The sequence below is a fragment of the Stegostoma tigrinum genome, chromosome 40, assembly GCF_030684315.1.
Source record: "Stegostoma tigrinum isolate sSteTig4 chromosome 40, sSteTig4.hap1, whole genome shotgun sequence".
Taxonomy (NCBI): domain Eukaryota; kingdom Metazoa; phylum Chordata; class Chondrichthyes; order Orectolobiformes; family Stegostomatidae; genus Stegostoma; species Stegostoma tigrinum.
This window is the reverse complement of record NC_081393.1, coordinates 7,902,407-7,917,791: the sequence shown is the minus strand read 5'-3', so window position 1 is coordinate 7,917,791 and position 15,385 is coordinate 7,902,407. Positions and strand designations below refer to the sequence as shown.

General features: G+C 43.9%; 1 protein-coding gene across 5 annotated transcripts in view; it reads right to left on the bottom strand.

Moving 5' to 3' along the window:
- The window catches only part of LOC125448094 (netrin receptor UNC5D-like), a 487,552-nt gene that overhangs the window by 10,644 nt on the left and 461,523 nt on the right, over positions 1-15,385 (bottom strand). For 4 of the 5 annotated variants that reach the window (XM_048523119.2, XM_048523123.2, XM_059641110.1 and 1 more), the window contains 2 exons: positions 9,720-9,869; positions 3,121-3,288 (listed from right to left, as the gene is read on the bottom strand). In XM_048523119.2, coding sequence (XP_048379076.2) covers positions 3,121-3,288; positions 9,720-9,869 — 318 coding nt within the window. The remainder of the gene's footprint in view (positions 1-3,120; positions 3,289-9,719; positions 9,870-15,385) is intronic. The other variant, XM_048523121.2, reaches the window with a different exon arrangement.

Below are 15,385 nucleotides of genomic sequence, written 5' to 3'. Positions count from 1 at the left end.
AGTCGTACCTGAGGACTGGAGAGAGGCAAATGTAATTCCTCTCTTCAAGAAAGGAAATAGGGAAATCCCCGGCAATTATAGACCGGTAAGTCTCACGTCTGTCGTCTGCAAGGTGTTAGAAAGGATTCTGAAGGATAAGATTTATGACCATCTGGAAGAGCATGGCTTGATCAAATACAGTCAACACGGCTTTGTGAGGGGTAGGTCATGCCTTACAAACCTTATTGAGTTTTTTGAGGATGTGACTAGAAAAGTTGATGAGGGTCGAGCTGTGGATGTGGTGTATATGGACTTCAGTAAGGCATTTGATAAGGTTCCCCATGGTAGGCTCATTCAGAAGGTCAGGAGGAATGGGATACAGGGGAACTTAGCTGCTTGGATACAGAATTGGCTGGCCAACAGAAGACAGCGAGTGGTAGTAGAAGGAAAATATTCTGCCTGGAAGTCAGTGGTGAGTGGAGTTCCACAGGGCTCTGTCCTTGGGCCTCTACTGTTTGTAATTTTTATTAATGACTTGGACGAGGGGATTGAAGGATGGGTCAGCAAGTTTGCAGACGACACAAAGGTCGGAGGTGTCGTTGACAGTGTAGAGGGCTGTTGTAGGCTGCAGCGGGACATTGACAGGATGCAGAGATGGGCTGAGAGGTGGCAGATGGAGTTCAACCTGGATAAATGCGAGGTGATGCATTTTGGAAGGTCGAATTTGAAAGCTGAGTACAGGATTAAGGATAGGATTCTTGGCAGCGTGGAGGAACAGAGGGATCTTGGTGTGCAGATACATAGATCCCTTAAAATGGCCACCCAAGTGGACAGGGTTGTTAAGAAAGCATATGGTGTTTTGGCTTTCATTAGCAGGGGGATTGAGTTTAAGAGTCGTGAGATCTTGTTGCAGCTCTATAAAACTTTGGTTAGACCGCACTTGGAATACTGCATCCAGTTCTGGGCGCCCTATTATAGGAAAGATGTGGATGCTTTGGAGAGGGTTCAGAGGAGGTTTACCAGGATGCTGCCTGGACTGGAGGGCTTATCTTATGAAGAGAGGTTGACTGAGCTCGGTCTCTTTTCATTGGAGAAAAGGAGGAGGAGAGGGGACCTAATTGAGGTATACAAGATAATGGGAGGCATAGATAGAGTTGATAGCCAGAGACTATTTCCCAGGGCAGAAATGGCTAGCACGAGGGGTCATAGTTTTAAGCTGTTTGGAGGAAAGTATAGAGGGGATGTCAGAGGCAGGTTCTTTACGCAGAGAGTTGTGGGAGCATGGAATGCGTTGCCAGCAGCAGTTGTGGAAGCAAGGTCATTGGGGTCATTTAAGAGACTGCTGGACATGTATATGGTCACAGAAATTTGAGGGTGCATACATGAGGATCAATGGTCGGCACAACATTGTGGGCTGAAGGGCCTGTTCTGTGCTGTACTGTTCTATGTTCTATGTTCTAAAGTAAAACCTGCAGGAACGTTTTGAGAGAAATATGCAAAGGTATATATCTTGTGCTGAAATAAAAATGCATATTTCACAGAATGGTACAGCACAAAAGGTAGGCTATTCAGCCCATCATGCCTATGGTAGGTTCTTTAAAAGACCTTTTCAATGAGCCCCACTCCTCTCTCCTTACATTGTTGCCCTGCAAGATCTTCCCTTTCAAGTGCTGATACAAACTACTTTTGGAAGTTATCATTGTAGCTGTTTCCACTACATTTTCAGACAGCGTGCTCCAGACTGCACTGCACGCTGTGAGGTGATTCTCCTCCCCTTGCCTCTGGGCTCCTGTGTCAATTATCTTCAATCTGTATCCCAAGGTTCCGCAACTGAAAACACTTTCTCCTCATTTACCCTTCCAAAACCTTTTGAGAATACAAACAACTTCTCGTCTGCTCAAATGGATTCTCCAGCGAATTGAACTCATTCATCCTTGTCACCAAGTATGAAGATAGTAAGCCCCCTCTGTGATCTCTTCAAGGCTGTAACACCCTGATATCTAAAGTCGCATTCACTGTACCAGGGTAGACTTTTACCTTCCTGCCAGATATAAAAACATCAACTTCTGGGCTTCATATAATTAGCAGAAAAACTGCAACACCAGTCTCTTGTCCAGGTGCAAGGTTGTAAATCAATCTCATAATAACATTAGGGTGTTTCCCTGTACCATTTAACTTTGAATGGTATTAACTTAAAGTGGGTATATATCCCAGGAGAGATTGCTTCCCTCACAGATTGAAGTGGGAGCGGCCACATTTAAAACTGGAAGCCAGCTGGGCTTGAAATTGGCTCAAGAGCTGAAGCTTCAAGGCCAGAATTTGTCTCCTGAAGAGGCGTCTGGTTGAAAGGTCAGAAAATGATGGATCAGACACAGAACAAATCAAGACAAACTATCAACCTAAGGAGAACTATAATCCTCTCTGCCTGACAGGTTTGTTTAAAATCACAACAGGTGGAGGCTCAGGAAATATGAAGACATTGTCCCCAGTGGTTGAAGGATTGATCAGGAGAGGACGCAGATTTGAGACAACTGGCAGAAGGACCAGAGGTGACATGAGGAAAAAGCTGATGCGATAAAAGATTAGGATTTCAATTCCACTGCCTGTCACAGTCGTTGAAACTGATTTGATCATAGCCCTCAACAGAGTGTCAAATAAATATTTCAGGGCGAAAAATACCAGGGAGTAAGACTAACGATTATCTCTGAAAGTGATTTGATGAGCAAAATGCCTCCTTCTCCACTGTGCAGACAGTGTGTTGAATTTCACCCAGCTGTGGCAGCATGCTCTTCAGTTTGCACTTTGTCATCTGAAGCTATGGATAGTGATGGTAGAAGCTCAAGTTCCTTTCCTTCACGTGATTGACCAGGAATCTCTCCCCTTTCTACCAGCTATTAATCGCTTTTGTTGAAAGGATTTGCGGGTTGATGCTGTATCTATGTGGCCGCATTCTCACCTTCCTTCATCACCAGGTTCCAGGGGCTAGGATTTGAACCTGGAATATTTGCCTCTAAGGTACAGTAAGCTACACTTTGAACCATTGACACCTTTGCTGTACTACTTCTGTGATTTGGCTATCGCAATGAATCAAGTCCAACCTGAAATCTACATTCACTGGGGAAATTTTGTTGTGAAGTTTACCTCAAGGATGGAGGTGCTGAGATGAAAGATCTGCTCATCGCCTTTCAGCTGCCGGATGCAGATCTTGCAGGAGAAGTGTGTGGTAGCTGAGTTGAATCGTTCCACTCTAAAGGCACACGGCAGGGGCTGTTGGTTCCTGCACCAGATATGAGAGAAGGCAAATTCCTGCTGGAGACAGAAAACAGAATCAGACTGCCTGTGGAAAATATGTATAATGAAACAAATAGACTGATGTTAACAAGAGTATAGAGTTTCTTTCTGCTGCTGCAGTCCTGGATCTGAAGGCTGGGAGAGATTTTAATGACATTAAAGAATGAACTGATATAATGCATATAAAGTATATATTTCTGGTGATCAAAGGCCTGAACAATGCAGATGTAAGCAAACTGACTCTGTATGTCCATGGAATGTAACAACCAAGCCAATGAGAGTAACTCATGGTGTCCTTTTATGGCACCTTCCAAACCCATGACCTCTACCACCAAGAGGGATAAGAGCAGCAGATGCATGGGATCAGCAACTGCTTGCTTGTTTCTCTTCAAGCCACTTACTATTCTCATCATCCTTCCTTCATGGCCACTGGAGCAAAGTCCATTCCCATCAGCACTGTGGGTGCACTCACACCTCCCGAACTGTAGCAACTCACCACTACTCTGTCAAGGGCAGTGAGGGATGTGCAACAAATGCTGGCCTAACCAGCAGTGCCCACATTCCCTGAACAAATACAAGCAAATGGAAATGTAGAATGGCTTCGATTAAACACCAAAAGAACTGCAGATGCCGTAAATCAGGAGCAAAAATGGAGTTGCTGGAAAAGCTTAGCAGGTCTGGCAGCATCTGTGGAGGAGAAAACAAAGTTAATGTTTCGGGTCCGGTGACCCTTCCTCAGAACTGAGGTTCTGAGGAAGGGTCACTGGACCTGAAATGTTAGATTTTTTCTCCTCCACAGATGCGGCCAGACCTGCTGAGCTTTTCCAGCAACGTTACTTTTGTGTAGAATGGCTTCAAGTTGAATTGGGTGGGATCTGTTAGACAAGAGTTCAAAGAGCCAAATGGCAACTGGTGGCTGGAAGATTATATTTAAACAAACAGCCATATTTATCTTTATTTGTGGAGAGAATCTGCAAAAGAATTTGGTTGAATGGATAAAAAAAGGCCCCTGAATGCAGAAATTTTTATGATACACAAAGTGGTTGCTGGGATCTACACCCGTGACCTCACACTTATAAATATAAAAATTAGGATCAGGAGTAGCCCGTTTACCAGTCAAGTTGACTCCCCATAGTTGATCAGATGATGACCCACACTTCAATTTTCTGGCTATCTTGACTCCCTTGTCAATCAAAAATCTGCCCAACTCAGACTTGAGTGCAGCCCAATGACCCAGAATCTCCAACTCTCTGTGGAAGAGAGTTCCACAGGCTAACAATCATCTGAATGAAGAAATTCCCCCGCATCTTCATCTTAAATTGAAGGCCCCTTATTTTGATATTGTGCCCCCTCCCTTCTCCATTTCTCATGAGCATTACTGAAGCTGTTAACGAGTCCTTCAATGATAGAAATGTCAGCACGGTCAGTGAGCTCCAACACAAGTGAAGCTTCATGAAAACCTTCCAGGGAAACAAATTCTCCCAAAACTGACCTGCAAGGCTTCGCAATTCACTGTTGGTGGAATGCTGTGTACATTAGTCAGTGATGTTGTTTATATTTTTTACAGAGACATGGGTTCATCATGCCCTTACTTTTTGTCACTGTTTTATCCCATTCACCCATCACTCCTTCACTAGTTGTCCTTCACAAACTGTTGCTCAAGCAATGTCTTGAATTTAAAATTGTCATCCCAATTTTCAAGTTCCTCTCTAACCTTACGACCTTCCAGGATGTCTGGACTTGTCTAATTTTGGCCTGTTGAAGAATCTCTGATTTTAATAGGGGCATGCCTTTACTGCTTCTGCTTCTACTTCTGCCATGGTTTGGAATACAAACTGCTAAACCTGTCCGACTCTTTCCATCGCTGTCTTCCTTCAAAATGCTCTGAAGAACCTGCCTTTTGTACCAAAGCTTTTAGTTCTCTGCTCTAATATTGCCTTTTCTGGCTAAATGTCAAATTATGCTTCACAATGCTCTTGTGATGTGCCTTGGGATATTTCATTACATTAAGAGCATGAGATAAATATGAGAAATTATTTGAGATTCTTTGGAGTGAGAAATTATCTCTACATACTCAACCTACAACAGTTAATAAAGTTCAAACATTTAAGTTTATTGAATACAGTGGGTAAAACTGGGGTTTTGCTGAACCACTACATGCCATTCAGACATTCCATTTGAGTCTGAACTTCTGAACCCATTTGTCCATTGCACAGGCAAGTTTACTAAATCGTATCTCCACAGCTGCACCTCTGCCTGTTCCTGCCATATGAATGTACAGGGAAAGTATAAATTAGGAGCAAGGGTAGGGCATTTTGACCCCTCCAGGCCGCTCTGCCATAGGTGATATGACTGTGGTCCTAACTCCACTCCTTCATGTACTCACAATACCATCTGAATCCTTTACCAATCAAGTTTTAAACTTTGTTTTAAAAGTATTCAACAACACTGCCTCCACTCTTGTCTGATGAAGACAATTTCACAGAATAACAACTTGCAAGGAAGAAACGTTCTCCTTGTCTATATCTTAAAGGGAGGCCCCTCTGTTCTTAACCTGTTCTCCTCAGTTTAGCATTTTTCATTCAGGAAAACAGCCTCTCAGCATCTACCCTGCCAACTCCCTCCGAATCTCAAATGCTTTTATAAGAACACCTCATATTATTCAAAACGCCAGTGGATGCAACCTCAAACTGTCCAATATCTCCTCCTAAGTCAAGCTTTTCAGCCCAGGAATTTGTCAAGAGAACTTTCTCTGAAATGCTTCATATACAATAACTCCTGAAATCCTGGCTGTACAGTCATTGAATCATATAGCACGGAAACAGACCCTTTGGTCCGATCAGCCCATATCAACCATAATCCCAAACCAAACTAGTCCCACCAGTCTGCATTTGGCCCATATGCCTCCAAACATTTCTTATTCATCTACTTATCTAAATCTCTTTCAAACATTGTCACTGTACCCACATCCATCACTTCCACTGGAAGTTCATTCTACACACGAACCACTCTCTGTGTGAAAATAAATTGCCCCCATGTCTTTTTTAACTCTCTGTCCTCTCCTCTTAAATTTATATCTCCCAGTCTTGAAATCCCCCATCCGAGGGAAAGACACCTGTCATTCACCTCATCTGTACCCCTCATTAATTTTATAAACCTCCATAAAGTCAAGTCTCAACTTCTTACATTCCAGTGAGAAAGTGGCATGGCTCAGTGGTTAGAATTGCTGCTTCACAACACCAGGGACCTGGGTTCAATCCCACCGCTCAGCAATTGCCTGTGTGGAGTTTGCACATTCTCCCCATGTCTGCGTGGGCTTTCTTTGGTTTCCTCCCACAGCCCAAAGATGTACAGGCTACGTGGACTAGCTATGCTAAAATGCCTTTAGTGTTCAGAGGTGCATAGATTAGTTGGGTTTTAGGGAAATGGGTCTGGGTGGGATGCTCTGAGGGTTGGTGTGGACCTGTTGGGCTGAAGAGCCTGTTTCTGCACTGTAGGGATTCTATGATGATTTTGTATCCTCTCCTTATAACTCATGCAACATCCTGGTCAATCTCTTCTGAACTGTCTCTAGCTTAAAAACATCTTTCCTATAACAGGTTATTGTTTCCTCACTCGCTTCACCTCCTCCTTGCAGAAGCAACTTCCTCACTCTGAGTACATTGATACTTTAGATAATAATGGACTCTGAATTGTAGAAAAATGTCATACATTAATAAAACAATTGCACCTGCTCTTACAAAGAAGTTTTAGGCTAAAGGTGAAAACAGAGTTAACGTTTTGGATCCGGTGACCCTTCCTCAGAACCCTGCTGAGCTTTTCCAGCAACTTTGTTTTTGCTCCTGATTTACAGCATCTGCAGTTCTTTTGGTTTTTATTTAGGCTAAAGGTACTGACAAGTGCCACAGTTACACTTGGGATATAAGTAGACTATCATTACAGAGCTAACAACATAAATTAATAATTGTGCCTATTGGTAGTATTTAAATTTGTGATGTGAAATATTCAAATAAAGTAATTTCTACATAATTTTTAAAAAATACATTAGCAATTTACAAAACGTATGTATTCACTGGAGTGAGTAAATCAATTTTATATTTAATTACGTTTCCCAATGCTCAAAATAATATGAAAATTAATGGATTTACATGAATATTAATATCAGCCTTGATTCACTGGAAGCACTGTTGGCTCTCAAGAAGCTATGGGTTCAAGCTGCATTCTAGAAACCTGAACTCAAAGTCAAGGCTGATACTTCAATGCAGTGTTGAGGGGATGCTGTGCTGCTGAAGTTGCTGCCTTTCATATGAGAAGTGAAACCAAAGATGATGTTACCCTCTCAGGTGAGTACGATAAGCCCAACATTCCCTTTTATTTTATTGTTCTGCACTGCAACTTCTGAATACTTGGAGCAACATCTGATTGACAACTAGTGTCCATGGACCCTCAGAGCAGCTGCATGTGGCACAATTGAGAGGGAATGTTGCCCATGCCACTAACTGAAGGGGGTTTTCCATGTACCCAAACATTACTGCCAAAGTAAAATCTCCACTTATTCCATTGCATTCATGGGCCATTGCTGTGGACAAATTAGTGTGTTTGAAAGACTGGCTTGCACTGGTGCACTGGCTTGCATTCGAAGCCACAGGACATCTCAGAGCATTGTGCACACAATTAAATGCTTCCAATGTTCAAATATGTTCTATGTGAGAAATGCGGTAACACAGTGCGGAGCTGGAGGAACACAGCAGGCCAGGGAGCATCAGAGGAGCAGGAAAGTTGACGTTTCGGGTCAGGAATTTTTCAGAACAGGAGGTAATGGATTATTTGCCTGATATCTGCAGAATTTGATATTCAGTTTCATGATAGTCAGTAGAATTCCACTCTCAACCCAGTATTTTTGGTACCACCGAGGTCATATTAACTGCTATTGTGATTATTTCACATGCATCGTTAAACAATTATTTCTTTACTGTTGAGACCATTGCAAATCCTGAAATTGGAAGATCACTCCTGATATCTGTTTTTTTTTAAAGCCACCAATCCAATGACTTCACTTTCGCCACAACTGATGGTAGATTTGATTAACAATGTGATTTGAACTCAACACTAAGGTTAGTCTGGACTGCAATCACTGGGTCTTGGAAGAATGGGAGGTGATCTACAGAAGCATATAAGATTCTTAAGGCAATGGACAGAGTAGATATGAAGAAGGTGTTTGGCGTGCTTGCCTTTACTTTGAGTGTAGGATTTAGAAGGTCACAATGTGACTGTACAGGACATTGGTCAGGCCACTTTGGAATACTGCATGCAATTCTGGTCTCCCTGCTATAGGAAAGATGTCGTGAAACTTGAAAGGGTTCAGAAAAGATTTCCAAGGATGTTGCCAGGGTTGGAGGGTTTAAGGTATAGGGAGAGGCTGAATAGATTAGGACTTTTTCCCCAGAGCATCGGAGGCTGAGGAGTGACTTTATAGAGGTTTATTAAATTATGAGGGGCATGGATAAGGTGAAAATCCAAGGCATTTTTCCCAGGGTGGAGAGTCCAAAACTAGAGGACATCGGTTTAAGGTGAGAAGGGAAAAATTTAAAAGGGACCAGATGGTGGTGTGTGTGCATGGAACGAGCTGCCAGATAAGGTGGTGGAGATGGGTGCCACTGCAACACTTAAAAGGCATTTGGATAGTTACATGAATAGGAAGCGTTTAGAGAAATATGGGCCAAATGCTGGCAGATGGGACGAGATCAGTTTAGGATATCTAGTTGGCATGGCTGAGTTGGACCAAAGGGTCTGTTTCCATATTGTACATCTCTATGACTCTATGCGCTTATTGCCCCTTGTGGGAGAGTGTAGAACCAGGGGACATAATCTCTGCATAAGTGGTCACCCATTCAATGTTGAGATGAGGAGGAATGTCTTCTCTCAAAGGAAAGTGCATCTGGGGAATTCTTTAGCATCAGAATTGTTCAGTGTATTCAAGGTTGAGATAGATAGATTTTTAATCAGTAAGGGAATCAATGGTTATAGGGAAAAGATAGGAAAGTGCAGTTGTGGGTCATCAGATCAATCATTAATCATTGAATGGTGGAGAAGTCTCGATGGTCCACATTTTCAACTTCTGCTCCCACATCATACAATTGCCGTATTACCTTCGGAGGATTAGTTACATTATCACTGTGCCACCAAGATAACTGTTAGAGAGAGTGTTTTTCCACAGGCAGCTCACTCACCCACAAATTGATATGAGCTGAAGAACAACATCTCTCACCACTCACTTCCCAGCTCCTTCAACCTCCTCTGATTGCTGTGTATACTCCGTCTATCAGCCGCTGATAACATACAACACCAAAACTGGTTGCATCAGCTGATTTTTCATGGGTAACCATTCATCTGACTGTGACTTCTGGTCTTACACAGAATGCAACAAGCACAAAATTAATGATGATTACCTGAAATACAGTCAGTGGCTTGATTCTCCACAAGAACTGGGGTACATCAAGCACGGAGATTTGAAGGCCGTATGAGTTTGCTTTGAAGTGCAAAGTTCTGGGCTCATCCAGAAGTCGTCCCCCCTGGCTTTTCTCCTCACTCATCAGTTCCTGGCATTGGAAGAGCACAGCAGTTAAAGCCTGCCATTGAAAATCAAATTCTCTCTCTTCGCAGAATAAACCTAAAGCCACATGAATTGTAGAATCCCTATAGCATGGAAGCAGGCCATTCAGCCCATCCAGCCCACACCAAGCATCCAAACAGCATTCCACCAAGACCCACTCTGCTACCTTAATCCCAGAACCCCACATTTCCCATGGCTGATCTACGCAGCCAGGGCACTATGGGCAATTTGGCGTGGTCAATCCACCCTAACCTGCACGTCTTTGGACTGTGACTCACACAAACACAGGGAGAACATGCAAACTCCACACAGACAGTCGCCCAAGACTGGAATCGAAACTGGGTACGTGGTGCTGTGACCCTCAGCCACTGCGTCACCTCTATAACCTTTCTGGATGTGGATATATAAGAGACTACATTTCTAAAGTGGAATTCACTTAGGATTATACATTTGGAAGATTAGCATTTCGATAGCACCTGTTCTCGTGCACCAGGGACATTCCAAAGTCCTTCCAGATCCTTTGGAAGTGTTTCCAAAAGCCTTACCCAAACAATCGTGTGATTAGTTGCCCAATGCATCCATGCTCACATTCTCAAATGATTGTAAAACAAACAAACTCTTCAAACAGACTCTTCATTATCACTGTATAACACCTACAATACAAACAGCTGTTTCCTCCCAAAAGTATCACTTTGTTTACAACTAACAGATAAACGTAAACAAATGAAACTGAACAAAAAAATGACACAATTCCTTCTTCTCCCTGTCATTTATCTCTTGGGTTTTTCATAGTAGTGTCTTGCAGATAAATTTACTGTTCATGACGACCATAGGCATTCCTGGGATTTAGCAACCCTAACTTGCTGCATATTTAGGAAGGTACAGTGGCAAGAAACCTGTAAACTGTAACTTCAAAATTCCAGTGATTGAAGATGAAACGACAATACTGTTTTTAAAATTCATTCACGGGGCGTGCATATCGTTGGCTAGGCCAGCATTTATTGCCCATTCCTAATTGCCCAGAAGTCAGTTAAGAGTCAACCATGTTGCTGTAGGTCTGGAGTCACATGTAGGCCAGACCAGGTAAGGATGGCAGTTTCCTTCCCTCAGGGACATCAGTGAACCAGATGGGTTTTTCTGACGATCGAAAATGGATTCATGATTACCATTAAACTCTTAATTATAGATTCTTGGAAAACTAAATTCAAATTCCACCACCTGCCAACGCGATTCAAATCTGAGTCCCCAGAACAGTGTCTGGGTCTCTGAATAACAGCCCAGCAATTGTACCACTCGACCATCACCTCTCCTTTACCTTTCATCCACCTTTGTCTTTCCCTCTCTCCTCTCCTGAATGCAAAAACAGTGCTATAATCCAATGCAACACTCCAGTCTGTGTTAAATAGTTAGATTTTGGGTGTGGGCCTCTTTGATCATTGAATTAACCTAGGGGTCATAGCTGGGTCTCTGGATTAACTGTCCAGAGATAATACCACTACGCTATTGCCTTCCCTTTTGTATGAAGTAGTTTACATTCACTGATGATTAGGAAATTGTGACTGGCATCCATTCCCCACAGTAACCGAAAACCATTACAGACTTTGTTCAGTGATAATTGGAACTGCAGATGCTGGAGAATCCAAGATAACAAAGTGTGGGGCTGGATGAACACAGCAGGCCAAACAGCATCTCAGGTGCACAAAAGCTGACGTTTCGGGCCGAGACCCTTCATCAGAGAGGGGGATGGGGTGAGGGTTCTGGAATAAATAGGGAGACGGGGGGAGGCGGACCGAAGATGGAGAGAAAACAAGATAGGTAGAGAGGACAGTATAGGTAAGGAGGTAGGGAGGGGATAGGTCAGTCCAGGGAAGATGGACAGGTCAAGGAGGCGGGATGAGGTGGTAGGTAGGAAATGGAGGTGCAGCTTGAGGTGGGAGGAAGGGATGGGTGAGAGGAAGAACAGGTTAGGGAAGCAGAGACAGGCTGGGCTGGTTTTGGGATGCAGTGGGGCGAGGGGATGAGCTGAGCTGGTTTTGTGATGCAGTAGGGGGAGGGGAATAACTGGGCTGGTTTTGGGATGTAGTGGGGGAAGGGGAGATTTTGAAGCTGGTGAAGTTCACATTGATACCACTGGGCTGCAGGGTTCCCAAGCGGAATATGAGTTGCTGTTCCTGCAACCTTCAGGTGGCATCATTGTGGCACTGCAGGAGGCCCATGATGGACATGTCATCTGAAGAATGGGAGGGGGAGTTGAAATGGTTCGCGACTGGGAGATGCAGTTGTTTGTTGCGAACCGAGCAGAGGTGTTCTGCAAAGCGGTCCCCAAGCCTCCGCTTGGTTTCCCCAATGTAGAGGAAGCCACACCGGGTGCAATGGATACAATATACCACACTGGCAGATGTGCAGGTGAACATCTGCTTAATATGGAAAGTCATCTTGGGGCCTGGGATGGGGGTGAGGGAGGTGTGGGGGCAAGTGTAGCACTTCCTGCGGTTGCAGGGGAAGGTGCCGGGTGTGGTGGGGTTGGAGGGGATTGTGGAGCAGGCAAGGGAGCCGCAGAGAGAGTGGTCTCTCCGGAAGGCAGATAAGGGTGGGGATGGAAAAATAGCTTGGGTGGTGGGGTCGGATTGTAGATGGCGGAAGTGTCGGAGGATGATGCGTTGTATCCGGAGGTTGGTGGGGTGGTGTGTGAGAACGAGGGAGATCCTCTGGGGGCGGTTGTGGCGGGGGCGGGGTGTGAGGGATGTGTTGCGGGAAATGCAGGAGACGCGGTCAAGGGCGTTCTCGACCATTGCGGGGGGAAAGTTGTGGTCCTTGAAGAACGTGGGCATCTGGGATGTGTGGGAGTGGAATGCCTTATCCTGGGAGCAGATGCGGCGGAGGCGGAGGAATTGGGAATAGGGGATGGAATTTTTGCAGGAGGGTGGGTGGGAGGAGGTGTATTTTAAGTAGCTGTGGGAGTCGGTGGGCTTGAAATGGACATCAGTTTCTAGCTGGTTACCTGAGATGGAGACTGTGAGGTCCAGGAAGATGAGGGATGTGCTGGAGATGGCCCAGGTGAACTTGCAAAGGCTAAGGAATTGATGTATGTCAGTCTGGGTCCATGCTTGCCAGTGAGATGCTTCAAGCCCCTTTCCAAAATTTTAACCAGGTCACTACGACTGAAGATTCAGTGCAAAACTGAAGGATTCCGCACTGTCGCAAGTGTCACATTGAATCACAGAAACACAACCAAACAAGGAGTCCTTTGAAACAATAGTTTCCATGTTCATTCCTCAGAATCCTGCATTGTTTTTCTTTGCAAACAATTGCTTTTGATCGTTCTGATTGAGTCTGAATTCACCATTTTAGGTCATACATAGATCACAGCACAGCATAAACAGAAAGCAAATAAAATTCTCTTAATCTCCCTTCATGTCATTTTGCCAACTCTCTCCAACCTGTGTCTTCTGACGACCAGCTCACCTGTCAGGGAAAACAATTTCTCCTCATTTAGACAAGCGTCTGCATGATTCTGGACTCATTTATTGAAATTCTTCTCAACAGTCTCTTCTTTCACTTCTGGGCTGAAGGCCTTGAACAAGATCCCATTTTCCCTCTCCTTATACAGCTGATGGTACTGCTCAAAGTTGTCCTGATCGGCATTCGTTTATAGAGTCACAGGGTTGTACAGCAAGATCCCATTTTCCCTCTCCTTATACAGCTGATGGTACTGCTCAAAGTTGTCCTGATCGGCATTCGTTTATAGAGTCACAGGGTTGTACAGCATGGAAGCAGACGTTTTGGTCCAACTCGTCCATGCTGACCAGATAATTAATCTCGTCCAATTTGCAAGGATTCGGCTGATATCCCTCTCAACCTTACCTATTAATGAATCCATCCAGATGCTTTTTTAAGTGTTGTAGTTGTACCAGCCTCCACCACTTTCTCTGGCAATGCATTCCATACACACACTACCCTCTGCATGGAACAGTCACCTCTTAGACCCTTTTAAATCTTACCCCTCTCACCTTAAAGCTATGACCTCCAGTTTTGGACCCCCTTCCCGGGAAAAAAAAAATTTGGCTATTCACCCTGTCCATGCCCCTTGTGATTTCATACGCTTCTATAACGTCACCCCTTAGCCTCTGAGCTAAGAAGCTCCTGAGAAAATTGTTCCTGCCTATTCAGCCTCTCCCTATAGTTCAAACCCTCCAACTCTGGCAACATCCTTGTAAATCTTTTCTGCACCCTTTCAAGTTTCACAACATCTTTCCTACAGCAAGATGGCCAGAATTGAATGCAGTATTCAAAAAGTGGCTTAACCAATGCTCTGCACAGCCTCAAAATGACATCCCAGCTTCTATACTCACTGCATTGACCAATAAAGGCAAGCATACCAAATGCATTGTTCGCCAACCTGTCTACCTGTTACTCCAACTTCAAGGAACTATGCACCTGCACCCTAACATTTCTTTATTTGGAAACACTCCCAGGGGTCTACTATTAAGCATATAAGTCCTACCCTGATTTGCCTTACCAAAATGCACTTCACCAACAGAATGCAAAACATTGCCACTGATAGGATCCTGTGCTGTCCAAATCTGAAACTTTACATCCAAAACATTGTAGCAATGAAAACAATTGAAAAGGACCTGAATAACTGCATTGGGCAAAGTGACAAGATGCTACAAAAATGGAATTAAAAGTACAGTGAGCAATGTACAATGTTCAGTGCAGCTAATGCAAACACAGGACAGAACGCAACTGCCTTCAAACAATATTTCACAGCACCAAGCACATCAGTGCCATTCTACGTCAGAAAACTTTCACCAACAAGAAGGGAAATGCACTATCCTGAAATAAAAGCGGGTTGACATTTCGAGGTTGAAACTAGTGACAGGTATCCCATTCTTGCATGGTCAGCTGCAATCCTTGTCACAAACATGGAAATGCAAAATAAAACAGGTGGAATCAGAAACTATGATAAATCAGTTACCTAATGCTATTCTGTTTTTGGGTTGGTGTATGAACAGAAGGTGAGAGAGGGCTGTGTTGCAGGGAGAACAAAAATCGGGTGGAACCGCCATCCCCAAGACACAAGCAAAGTTTGTATAAGATACAAAGATAAGTAGAGGGATAGGTTGTATTGAGGAGAGACTACAGAAGGATTTGGGCAGGTTAGGGGAGTGGTAAAAGAAGTGGCAGATGGAGTATGTGGGAAAGTGTGACGTCATGCACTTTGGTAAGAAAAATAGAGGTATGGACTATTTTCTAAATGGGAAGAAAATACATAAATCTGAAGTGCGAAGAGACTTGGGAGTTCTGGCCAAGGATTCTTGAAAGGCAAGATTGCAGGTTGAGTCAGTAGTTAGGAAGGCAACTGCAATTTTGGCATTTATTTTGAGAGGACTATAATCCAAAAGTAGGGATGTGCTTTTGAGGCTCTATAAGGCTCTGGTCAGGCCACATTTGGAGTATTGGGCGCAGTTTTGGGCCCCATATCTCAAAAAAAGAGCGGGT